This window comes from Chiloscyllium plagiosum, unplaced genomic scaffold, assembly GCF_037043375.1.
Source record: "Chiloscyllium plagiosum isolate Xiang-an unplaced genomic scaffold, Cpla_swu_hap1 HiC_scaffold_21, whole genome shotgun sequence".
Lineage (NCBI taxonomy): Eukaryota > Metazoa > Chordata > Chondrichthyes > Orectolobiformes > Hemiscylliidae > Chiloscyllium > Chiloscyllium plagiosum.
The window spans coordinates 62870593-62883748 of record NW_028270159.1 but is presented as its reverse complement, the minus strand read 5'-3'; the positions used below and the strand labels follow the sequence as shown (position 1 = coordinate 62883748).

General features: G+C 46.6%; 1 protein-coding gene across 1 annotated transcript; it reads right to left on the bottom strand.

The window, feature by feature from the left end:
* Positions 1–2001: 2001 nt before the first annotated feature.
* On the bottom strand, positions 2002–13089 carry LOC148146284 (beta-1,3-galactosyl-O-glycosyl-glycoprotein beta-1,6-N-acetylglucosaminyltransferase 3-like). The gene is made up of 2 exons (XM_087998611.1): positions 12306–13089; positions 2002–2959 (listed from the first exon to the last, which is right to left on the bottom strand). The coding sequence occupies exons 1-2, from the start codon at positions 13071–13073 to the stop codon at positions 2423–2425; spliced, it is 1305 nt and encodes a 434-aa protein (XP_087854737.1). The 5' UTR covers positions 13074–13089; the 3' UTR covers positions 2002–2422.
* Between the last annotated feature and the right edge of the window lie 67 nt (positions 13090–13156).

Sequence of the window (13156 nt, the reverse complement as noted above, 5' to 3'; positions counted from 1 at the left end):
AGTTCCCATTTCTACAAGTATATTCTATCTCATTTGTTTTCTTTTTGACTGTTTTCATTTCTATCTGCATCCAAATGATATCCAATGTCACTATTTCCGGTGTTAGTGTCTATAGTTAAAACATCTGACATCGCAATGTCCAGCATTACACTGTCCAGTGTCAGTCTGATCTCACAGTATCTAGTGACAGTGTCCAGAGTGACAGTGTTGTAACCAGGGTGACCGTGTCAAGCGTTGGAGTGTCCGGACTGACTGCCACTCCCTGTATGACAATGTCCAGAGTTATTGTGCTCGGAGGTATGATGTCCGGAGTGACAGTGTCATACAGGGAGTGATAATGTCCAGAGTTATTGTGCCTGGAGGTACAGTGTCCGGAGTGACACAGGAAAATGAAGCTGAACCAAAACCAAACTCCCGATCACTGGATTTGCAACACAGTGACATTCAACCATTCAATGACCCTCAAAATCGTTCAATTGTTCCTTACCAGAATTTACAAATAACAGATCTTGGATATCAAGTTTATAACTTAATAAATTGTTAATTTCTGATTATGTCACTTTAGCAGAACACAGATGATCATGAACCCACGCACCCCTCCAATTCGCACACCAGCAGACAATTAAGAGATAAACTTGTTTAAAATTTTAATTTGCCAGTTGATAACAGTTTCAATGATAAATAGTAGGCCATCATGAAATCCTTTGATGCTGGGTTGTATTACAGGCACAAGAACTATACACCATGTTTGAACTTAAAGTCACCAGTCAATGCGAACAAATTCTGCAGACCTGTGGAGACTAATACTCATTCCCGAAGACTCACATTCTTATCTCAGACCTTTTAACAAGTTAACGACTGGGGAAATAACTAGACAAAGTCAAACCAAAAAGAAGACCAGACCAGTCCAGCAACTTCCAAAGAAGCACTTCCTCCAAGCCCAAAATCCAGTCAGAGCGAGGTCACTCATGGTTTTTGCTTTCTTTCTCACCATTCTCTGTGGTTACCTGCCCGGCAGCATTCCTCTTACTGACTGACCCATTCAATATCCATCCAGCTGTCAGTACCTGAGCAGAACTACATCTCGGTGCTGAAACGTCTGCTGTGTTCAGAGAACAGTAATTCACCTGCATTATCTTTCCTGGCCAGATCCTAACAGCAAACATCAGTCTTTTGTCTCTCCAGTTTTTTTTTAAAGAAGAACTAGCCACTGTTCAAACTTCAATTCTCAATTTGGACTCACAGTTCCTAACCAAAATGAGAAAAATAAAAAAATAGTGATGGTCACAACACTGATCTTACAGTGTCCAGCTGTTCAGTGCCCACTCGTGCAGTGTTCCAGTAATGCAGTGTCCACTCGTGCAGTTTTCCAGTAATGCAGTGCTCACTCGTGCAGTGTTCCAGAAATGTAGTGCCCACTAGTGCAGTGTTCCAGTAATGCACTGTTCCAGAAATGTAGTGCCCACTAGTGCAGTGTTCCAGTAATGCACTGTTCCAGTAATGCAGTGCCCACTAGTGCAGTGTTCCAGTAATGCAGTGTTCCAGTAATGCAGTGCCCACTCGTGCAGTGTTCCAGTAATGCAGTGTCCACTCGTGCAGTGTTCCAGTAATGCAGTGCCCACTCATGCAGTGTTGAGTATTATTGGTGGATGTGTCCCTGTGAATAACCCCATCGACCTGTGGCCAACCACTTCAACTCCCCCTCCCACTCCACAATGACACTTCCTGCACCACCAAATCCAAGCTATCTGATGACTGGAGGAAGAACACCTCATCTTCTGCCTTGGGACCCTCAACCACATGGCATCAACATTGACATTATTAGTTTCCAAATCTCTCCTCTGCCCCCACCTCATCCCAAATCCAACCCTCCAAGTCGGCTCTCCCCTCTTGACCTGACCATCTTCCTTCCTAACTATATGTTCGACCTTCCCCACCGACCAATCACAATCACCCCCCCAGCTGGATTTACCGAGCACCTTTTCAGCTACCTTCCCCAAAAGCCCCACCCTCACTCTATTTATCTCTCAACCCCCTTAGTCCTCCACATTCCTGATGAAGGGCTTATACCTGAAACATCGGTTCTCCTGCTCCTCGGATGCTGCCTGACCTGCCGTGATTTTCCAGCACCACACATTTTGACTCTCACAGTAACTAATGTAACAGTGCGAAGTCTCACAGTGCCCAGTGTTACAGTGGATAATATTAAGGTATCCAATCTCCACAGTGCCCAACACAACAGTGCCCAGCCTCACACTGTCTAGTGTTACAGTGGCCATGTTACAGCATGCAGTCTCACTGTGCCTGGCCTCCACAGCAGCCAGTGTTATAGTATACAGTCTCACAGTGCCCAGTTTCACAGTGCCCAGTCTCTCAGTGTTTCTGATGTCTCACCCACCACCCCTACCACCATCACTGAGGTTTAATCTGTCCCAACCTCCAACCCAGCCCCAGTTTTACCAAGTGTCCTGTTTCGGAGATATTCCTCCATGCACTGTACTGCAGTGTTGTCCATGTTGGGGTCAAACTTATTTGCAAAAAAACATCTCTGACAGACCACCCACTGTAGATCTCCTGCCCCATACACACAAACCAAGTGGCGATACCTTCCCGTGCAGGGAGGGTATAGGGCACCCCTCGCAACGTCACCAGCCTCAAAGGACCACTTTACTGCCCGGCCAAGTGTCCTGGTGGCTCCTTGGGTGTATGGGATGGAGCCGGGTACATTGGGCATTCTGTGCAGGGTAGCCCACACATGCTCGTCCGGGCTGTAGGTGTCCTCTGACCACTTGAGGAAGGCCTGGATCTCGGCACTGTCAAACACATGGCCGACAAACTCTCTGGAGGCCATGAAGTAGGCGCTGCCCACGAAGATGGAGGTGCTGATGTTCGGCTGGTCTTTCAGTTGCGCCGTCCAGACGACTTGGTCGAGGGTATCATGGTGGTATTGCCAACGTTTCTAAAAGGCAAGCACAAGAGAGAGTGAGAGAGACGAGAAAGTAGAAATGATAGCTTTTCAACTTTGCCTATGGCTTCTTCCCTCCCCAACTCCTCTGCACTCTCCTCGCCCCCAGCTCCAGCAAGATCCATGCACACTCCTTCTCTCAGTTACTCACCTTACAGTGGAGAACAAGGCCATTCAGCCCCTCAGGCCTTTCTCACTCCTATTGCCTATTGCCAGTCACCTGCCTATTTCCCCATATCCCTGCCTCCTAAACCATCTCCCAATGCTCATTCGCTGAGCAAACATAAAACTCATCCTCAAACACACCCAGTGCATCTGGCTCCAAAAATATACTTCAAGTTGTGCCCTCTGGTCATAAAGGTTGAGAGCACCAGAAAAATAAATCCTTTAGCCCATCGTGTCTGCGCTGGCAAAACAGGCTCCTTGCTACTCCAGTCTCATTTTCCAGCACTGGGAACATTGTCTTTCATGCCTCACCAGTGCAATGGAGACACTTTCCTGTGGTCATCAACTCCTGGAATGGAACTTGAACACAGAGCTTTTGCCTTAGAGAGAAGAACATGGTGTGCAGGGATATAGTTCTTTTAAAGTTGCATTGCAGATAGACAGGGTGGTGAAGTAGGTATTTGATACCTTTACCTTCATTGGTCAGTGCATTGAGTATAGGAGTTGGGATGAAATGTTGCAGCTGTAACAGAGATGGATAGAGCTCTGAAAGATAGTGGAATCAAGGGTTATGGGGATAAGGCAGGAACAGGATACTGATTGTGGATGATTAGCCATGATCATAATGAATGGTGGTGCTGGCTCGAAGGGCCGAATGGCCTACTCCTGCACCTATTGTCTATAAGTAGGAGTATCTTTGACTATCTCTGATATGCCTTTGCCATTAACAAGTGTGATCTATTGTCTGTAGAGGACATTGGTGAGGCCAATTTTAAAATACTGCATACACTTCTGGTCGCCCTTCGAAAGAAAGGATGTTGTTAAACTTGAGAGGGTGCAGAAATGATTTACCAGGATGTAGCTGAGATTGGAGGGTTTGAGCTACAGTAAGAGGTTGAATAGACTGGGGCTGTTTTCCCTGGAGTGTCGGATGCTGAGGGGTATCCTTACAGAAGTTCATAAAATCTGGAGGAGCATGGATAGATGTTGAAATGATCAGCCGGATGATAGTACACTTCACACAGCTTCCTTTATCACATACATGCAAGAAGACTCAACCAGCCGGGTCAAAGCCCATCCTTGCCTGGAGAGTCTGAAACAGGCAGTTGCAATCACACTTTTACACACAAATCAGCGTTCCCTTTTCACGAATTACATTTTGATTTCAAGCCTTAGCAACACAACTGATCAATCAGATCTTGATCTAGGTATATGACGGTTAGCATTAGATCATTGACCTTAGACTTCTACAACATCTGTTGAGTGTTGTTTCGGTCTTCCTGCCTTCTCACTTAACGGGAGCCAGTTTCAGTAAGCTAGCTAGCTTGCATACATGCTTGGCTGCACTTTTCTGTTGCTGCTCAGAATTGTTTAGCTGACCTCCTTTTCTGTTCTTGCCCCATTTTGATTCCTTCCACGTCGGCTGTATAGCCAAAGGTCTTTTCCCAAGGATGGGGGAGTCCAAAACTAGAAGCATAGGTTTAAGGTGAGAGGGGAAAGACCTGAGGGGTTACGTTTTCACGCAGTGGGTGATGTGTGCCTGGAATGAGCTACCAAGAGGTGGTGGAGGCGGCTGGTACAATGACAATATTTAAAGGGCGTCTAGATGTGAACAATAATAGGAATAGGTGAGAGAGATATGTGCCAAAGGCTGGCAAATGGGACTAGGTCAGATTGGGATGACTGGTCAGCGCAGACAGGTTGAACTGAAGGGTCTGTTCCATACTGTATGATGCTATGACTCCATGCTCTCTGGTTATTGAGGTTTAGAGCACCAAAATAATAAGTTGCCCTTCAGCCCATCGTGTCTGCACTGGTCAAAAAGACAAGCTCCGAGCTATTCTCATCCTATTTTGCAGCACTTGGCCCATACCCTTGAGTGTCTCACAATAGCAATGAAGACACCTTCCTATGGCCATCAGCTCCTGGAGTAGGACTTGAATCCAAAGCTCCTCCCTCAGAGTGAAGGACACCACACATTAGATTCTCTACAGTATGGAAACAGCCCATTTGGCCCAACAAGTCCACACCAATCCTCTGAAGAGCAACCCATCCACACCCATTACCCTACCCGATATTTACCCCTGACTAATGCACCCGAACACTATGGGCAATTTAGCACGACAAATCTACCTGGCCTGCACATCTTTGTGGATTGTGACAGGAAAACAGAGCACCCGGAGGAAACCCACGCAGACATGGGGAGAATGTGCAAACTCCACACAGACAGTCACCCAAGTCTGGAATCGAACCCAGGTCTTTGGCACTGTGAGGCAACAGTGCTAACCACTGAGCCACCGTGCCACCCCTTCCACAAGACACAAGACACTTTATTTACATTGTGTCAAAAGATATCTTTTATCCTCGGTCCTTGTGGCATCATGCATGGGAGATATGGATCCTTGAGGAGAAAGTGAGGACTGCAGATGCTGGAGATCAGAGCTGAAAATGTGTTGCTGGAAAAGCGCAGCAGGTCAGGCAGCATCCAAGGAACAGGAGAATCGACGTTTCGGGCATGAGTCCTTCTTCAGGAACATCGAAACATCGATTCTCCTGTTCTTGGATGCTGCCTGACCTGCTGCGCTTTTCCAGCAACACATTTTCAGATATGGATCCTTGGTTACCAAGGAAAGGATAGATTATCGATGGTATGCAGGAATGTGGATGGTGGAACAGGATCAAATGGGCCAATGGTCTACTCTTGTTCCTTGTATGTATGGGAGCAGATCTTTTTTTTTCATTCAACTTACATCGGAACTTGCCATCATCTCATACAAATGTAGTTTAGGCTTCATTTGCGTTTCAATTCCTCAGATCTCCCTACCAGGCCTTTAACCCAAAATCTTACATCTGCATTCCATTGCACTTGTACAATCGGTGAACAGTGAAGTATATTTCCTTGTCTTCATTAGCGAGTGCTCACCCTGTACCCATTGAATAAACCTCACCCCAATCTCCTTTGTTCCAATGGGAGCATCGTTGACCTTTCCAACTGAGCCATCCAACTTAAACCCTGGCACCATTCTGCGAAATCTCCTCCCTGTCCTGAGGGCCCTCACATCGTTTTAGTCACCAGAAATGACCACAACAATCCAACTGGGGCTAAACCAATTCGACATGCAGCATAACTCAACCATTTATTGGCATCAATGCCTCTATTTATGAAGCCTTCTGCTTTTCTACCCTCTTATGGCCTCCCCCACCTTCTAATGTTGATGAATGTTTATCGCCAGATCCCTCTAATCCTTCGCACTCTTTACGATTGTGCCATTACATTTCTATTACCTCTCCACATCCTTCTCCCAAAACATATCACCTTACACTCTTCTGTATTCCCCTCTGACTGGATGCTGTCTGTTCATTGTGGTGACTCTGGACAATTCACATCATCCTCACCATTTGCCAATCCTCCAGGTTTATCATTGCCCCGAATATGGGCATTTTGCCACATACTCCAAGATTGATATCACTGACATATTGAATAAAAGCAGTGGTCTATTTAGGGCTGAGATGCGGAAACATTTAACTTACAGGATAGTGAAGTTATGGAATTCTGTACCACAGAACGCTGTGGAATCTGAGTCATTGAATATATCCAAGAATGCGATTAACAAATATTTAGGTTTCAAAAGCATCAAAGGCATGGGGAGAAAGTGGTAGTATGGCATTGAGATAGAGGGTTAGCCATGATCATATAGTATGGTGGGCCTCATGGAGGGCCAAATCATCTTCTCCTGCTCCGGGTCTTGATGTTTATATGTCCCAGCTGTGTGGATCATTCCCATCTACCAACCTACCAACCTCTCGTCCAAAACAAGATCCATGAATCAGGGCTTGTATTGTCAATTTTGTTGTCCAGCCATTTTTATCTAGTGCCTAGTGAAACACTTCATTGAATCCAATTCAGACAACATTCTCTGCATTCAAATTCTCACATCAATGCATGATACGAGGTTGGAGACTTACTTTTTGAAAACCTGCACTGGCTTCGCTTCATTACTTTGATCTAAGGCAGGTTGGTGCGAATTGCAGCCATAATACCAGCATGAATGACAAGTGCATGATATAAAGTAAACTAGGATCCATGCGGTGTGAGCCTTGGAGACACAGGTTCAAGTCGCTTCTGCTCCAGAGTTGTGCGATAACATCTTTGAACAGTTTCATCAGTAAATGTAAGACCATTAACAAGTCGGGACAGGAGTCGGCCATTTGGTCCCTCAAGCCAGCTTCACTAGGATCGTGGCTGATTCAACATTCCTCAAGTCCATGTTCTTGCCCTATCCCGGTAACGCTTAATTCCCCAACTGAACAAGAATCTATCCATCTGAGCCTTAAATATATACAAGGACAGCTCTCTGTGGCAAGGAATTCCAAAGATTCACAACCTTCTGAGAGAAGAAATTCCACCTCATCTCTGTCCTAAACTGGTGCCTCTTTATTCTGAGACAATACCCCCCTGGTCCTGGACTCTCCCATGAGGAGAAACATCCTTTCAGCATTTACCCAGTCAAGCCCCTTAATCCTGTCCATTTCAATGAGGTTACCTCTCATTCTTCTAAACTCCAGTGAGTAGAATCCTGTTTAGCCCTTTGTTTTTAAGACAATCCCTCCATAGTGGGGGCCATCCCACTGAACATTCTCTTAACTTCCTCCAATGAAACAACATGTATTCATAAATAAGGTGACCAGAAGTGCTCACAGTACTCCGGATGTGCTCTCACAAGCACCTTGCACAGTTGCAGTAAGACCTCCTGACTTTTATACTCCAACCCCCCTTCAAATAAGGGCAAACATTCCACTTCAGTTCTGAAGAAAGGTCACCAGACTCAAAACATTGACTCTGTTTTCTCTCCACGAATGCTACCCGACCTGCTGAGTCTCTCCAGAAATTTCTGTTTTCATCCAATATTCCATTAGTCTTCCCGATTACCTGCTGCCCCCGTGTGCAAGCTTTCCATGTTTCATTCACTAGTTCCCCCAAGTCCCTTTGTGTTGTAGCTTTCTGAAGCTTTCTCCATTTAAATAATATTCTATTCTTTTGATTTCCCTTCCAAATGAACAACTTCACATTTTCCCACATTGCACTCCATTTGCCAACATTTTTGCCAACTTAACCTATCAATATCTGTCTGTAAAGCACATAAGACAACATTTTTACTGTAACTCAATTATACATGACAGTAATATATCAGCAAGGTTTGAGAAGGTTTGTAGCTCAGGTTGAGGTTCTAGATGTAGGTTTGCTCGCTGAGCTGGAAGGTTCACTGAAGATGTTGCCTAGTATGGTGACAAAACATTTGAAAATGAACCTTACAGCTCAACGAGCAAACCTACATCCAGAGTAATATTTCAACTCAACCTCAGAGTACAACGGGATCTTGATCAGATGGGCTAATAGGCCGAGGAGTGTCAGATGGAGTTTAATGTCGATAAATGTGAGGCCATTTTGGAAAGGCAAATCAGGGCAGGAATAATACACTTCATGGTAAAGTCTGGGGAGTGATGATGAAACAAGAGATCTTGGAATGCAGATTCATAGTTTCTTGAAAATGGAGTCGCAGATAGACAGGGTAGTGAAGAAGGCGTTTGCTACGCTTGCCATTATTGGTCAGTGCATTGTGTGTAGGAGTTGGGAGGTCATGCTGTGGCGGAACAGGACATTGGTTTGGCAATTTCTGGAATACAGCATGCAATTCTGGTCTTCCTGCTATAGGAAGGATGTTGTGAAACTTGCAAAGGTTCAGAAAAGATTTACAAGGATGTTGCCAGAGTTGAGTGTGGAAATGCAGGAGATTGGTACGAGATGTGGAATAATTACAGACATGATGGGCTGAAGGGCATCCTTCCGCAAGAATTCTTTAATTCTGTGACTGACGCAGAGGGAGATTAACTTCAAGGTTCATGTTATCAGGAGGGACACCAAAGCCCTTTCCTTAGCTGAGAGGTCAGAAAACTCTCTACTCTTTACATGAACTAAGGCATAACCTGTCTCCACCAATATCATAGCAAAAGTCAGCCATTCGTCCCTTCAAGTCTGCTCCACCATTCAAGAAGATCACTGCTCTTCTGGTTGAAATTTCAATTCCACATTTCTATCGGTTGCCCCGGGGTCCTTATCTTTTTTTAAAAAAATGTCACCTTGCTCACCCTTTCATAACTTCATCAACTCAGCCTTCACAACTTTGTACAGAAGAGATTTACACAGTGCAACAGCCCTCTCAGGGGAAAATAATTCTGCAAGGCATTGGTGAGGTCACTTTTGGAGTACTGGGTAAATTTATGATCGCCCTGCTGTTGGAAGGGTGTTGTTAAACTGCAGAATAGATTTACAAAGATGTTGCCTGGACTGCAGGATTTTAGTTATAAGGAGAGGCTAGATTGGCTAGGACTTTTCTCACTGGAGTATTGGAGGGTGAAGGGTGACCATATAGAGGTTTATAAAATTGTGGGGGAAATCAATAAAAGTGAATAGCCCCAGGATGGGGGAGTCCAAACCCAGAGGGCATAGTTTAAGGTGAGACCTGAGGGTGGTGCAAATACGGAGCAAGTTGCCAAAAAGAATTGTTGTAGTGGGTACAATCACAAGATTTAACAGACGACATAAATAGGACAAGTTTAGAGGGATATGGACCAAACACAGGATAATGGGACTAGTTCCAATTAGGATACCTGGTTGGCATGGATGAGTTGGACGAAAGGGTATGTTTCGGTGCTGTAGGACTCTGACGATATCTTATTCTACAAAACATCTTGTCAAACCTACAAGAGAAAGCAATGTCCCATCAACCACCTTATCATGTCCCCTCAGAGAAATTTATACATTTCAAAAAGATCTCTCAGATTTCCAAACTTAAATGTGTAAAAGCCAATTTGTTCAACCTTCCTTCATAAGATAAACCCTTCATTCCCAGGAAAAAGGCAGGTGAAACTTGCTGAAACTTTATTGCTGGAACAGCACAGCAGGTCAGGCAGCATCTAGGGAACAGAAGATTCGACGTTTCGGGCACATGCCCTTCTTCAGGTGAAACTTGCTGTCAATGTAATTATTTTAAACGAGAGAAAAATGTACAGACTGCTCTGCCCTCATCAATCCTCTTTGTTACTTCTTCAAAAAACTCAATCAAGTTTGTGAGACTATTTCACTATCAACCTAAGAACAATCCTTTACATGCTCTGAACGAAACTTACATTCTTCTGTTCACTCTTAACTTTTAAGGGGTATCCATGGGCACCCGCATGGGCCCCAACTATGCCTGCCTCTACATCCATCGGCACCATTCTCCACCTTTTCCTCCACTACATTGATGACTGGATTGGCACTACCTCGTATTTGCATGAGGTGGTTGAAAAGTTCATTAATTCTATCAACACCTTCCAACCTGACCTCAAATTTACCCAGACAATCTCGGACACTTCCTTCCCCTTCCTGGACCTCTCCATCTCTGGCAACCGACTAACCGCGGACATCTACTACAAACCCACCAACTCCCATAGCTACCTGAAATACACCTCCTCCCACCCTATCCCTTATTCCCAATTTCTCTGCCTCTGCTGCATCTGTTCCCAGGAGGACCAATTCCACCACAGAACATCCCAGATGGCGTCCTACCTCAAAAACTACAATTTCCTCTCCCACATGGTTGACAATGACCTCCAGTGCATCTGCTCCATTTCCTGTACCTTCACCCTTGAACCACACCCCTCCCAACGCAACAGGGACAGAACCCCTTGGTCCTCACCTTCTACCCCACCAACATCTGGATACATTGCATTATCCTCCACCACTTCTGCCACTTACAAACAGACTGCACCATTAGGGACATATTTCCCTCTGCACTCCATCTGCATTTCAGAGACCATTCCCTCTGCAACTCCCTTGTCATATTCACACCCCCTAAAAACGCACCCTCCCCTCCTGGCACCTTCCCTGGCCTCTGAAAGAAGTGCAAAACCTGCACCCACACCTCCCCCTCACCTCCGTCCAAGGCTCCAAAGGATCCTTCCACATCTGACAGAAATATACTTGTACCTCCACCAATGTCATCTACTGCATCCATTGCACCCGATTGTGGTCTCCTCTACATCGGGGAGACAGAACTCTGACTTGTGGATTGTTTCAGAGAACATCTCTGGCACACCCACACCCACCAACCAACCCCATTGCCCCGTGGCTGAACACTATAACTCCCCCTCCCACCAAGGGCATGCAGATTCTGGGCCTCCTCAATCACCAAACCCTTACCAGCTGACACCTGCATATTCCACCTTGGAACCCTGCAACCAGGTGGATCAATGTCGATTTCAGTAGTTTCCTCATTTCCCCACCCCAACTTATCGCAGTCCCAAGCCTCCAACTCAGCACCACCCTCCTGACCAGTCCATCTTCCTTCCCACCTGTCCACTCCACCTTCCACAACCTCTTCCCCCCCCCCCCCCCCCCGCATACCTTCATCTATCTATCACATTCCCAGCTACCTTCCATCCCCAGCCCCACACCCATCCCACTTATTTCTCAACCCCCTGGTCCACAAGCCTCATTCCTGATGAAGGGCTTATGTCTGAAACATTGATTCTTCTGCTCTTCAGATATTGCCTGACCCGCTGTGCTTTTCCAGTGCCACACTCTTGTCTCTGATCTCCAGCATCTGTAGTCCTCACTTTCTCCTACACTCTTAACCTACCTACATTCCTGTATACTCTCCTAATCAGTCTATATCCCTCCTTATCCCTATCCCAGGCCCAGCCCTCTCTTTCTACCCCATCCCTTTCACCTGACCATCTTCCTTTCCACCCATCTGCTCCACCCCACCCACTGTCCAATCACAGCCACCTCCCCCCTGCATCCACCAATCGCCATCCCACCCACCTTTCCCCAGCCCCACACCCCCATTTATTCTGCAGACCCTTCCTCTCCCCGGGTTCTGATGAAAGTTTCCGACCTGAAACGTCAATTGCTCTTCTACTCTGTTTTCAGCTCAACTCTCCAACTCCTCTATATTCCTTTGTACATTCTGAACCTCCCTCCATGCAATTGAACTGTTTTAACAACCCTGTCTCTCTTTGTACAGGCAGGAGTGAAGGACTGGAGGGGAGAGAGAGAGAGATGATGGAGGGAGGGAGGGAGGATGGAAAACACTTGGATGAAGAGAGGTCCAGCAGACAGGAAAGCGGTTACCTTTTTGAACCCTGGTGCAGGATCCGACTCAATCACGTTGGAGCCGTTCAGAGCTCTGAGGCTGCGGACTATCTCCCGGTTGGTCTTCAGGGGGAAGTCTTGGCCACACACATTGATGAAGTACCTCCAGGGGACAGGGCTCTCCAGCAGCTCCTTCATGCAGTTGAGATCCGCCTGAACTCTGCTCCAGCCAGCATAGGTGACCCACTCCAGCTTGGCTGCGACAAAGACATTGTGAAAACACGAAGCGATGGCCCAAACGGCGGCATGAAATTGACTCGGGGATTTGCGGTCCACGTGGATACAGTAGACATTCTGTGGGGCGTAAATGCTCCGCAGAAGCCTCTCGAACATCTCAATGCTCTGGTGGATGACCATGGAGTAAGCCAAGGGGAAGTGTTCCTCCTCAGGGCTCAGGGGGGCAGTGATATACTTGCGGGCCCTCACAAACGATCTGCAATTTCGGGTCATGTTCAGATAATCTCCCTCAGTGACGGCTTGATGCTTGAGGGAGACAGTAATGGAGTTGAGGAGGGCCCTTTCCACCTCCTGCCTGTCCCCCTGGATGATCTGCCAGCAGGTGGAGTTCTCCTCGACCAGCAGAAGGTGTTCCTGCATTGGACTGGCGCCTGGTTTCACCAGCCTGAGGGTCAGCCGGCCCCCTCCTCTATGGACCAGAAGCCATTGGCACAACAAGACCACACTGAGCACACACAGCGCTGATCTGAGGCACAACCAGCGGGTACAACCCTGGCTCAGCTTGGGCATAGCACTTTCCAGAGGGCAGTGTCCTCAGCCTATAGGCGATAGGCAAATGCAGATTGGATGCTCTCTGTGCTGGGCAGCACTGC

Bases quoted from the DNA above. Each gene is read 5' to 3' on its own strand.
- LOC148146284 (XM_087998611.1), bottom strand. From the start codon at position 13,073: ATGCCCAAGCTGAGCCAGGGTTGTACCCGCTGGTTGTGCCTCAGATCA. The intron at 2,960-12,305 runs GTAACCGCTTTC...CTTGCCTTTTAG, and splicing joins CTGCACCAGGGTTCAAAAAG to AAACGTTGGCAATACCACCA.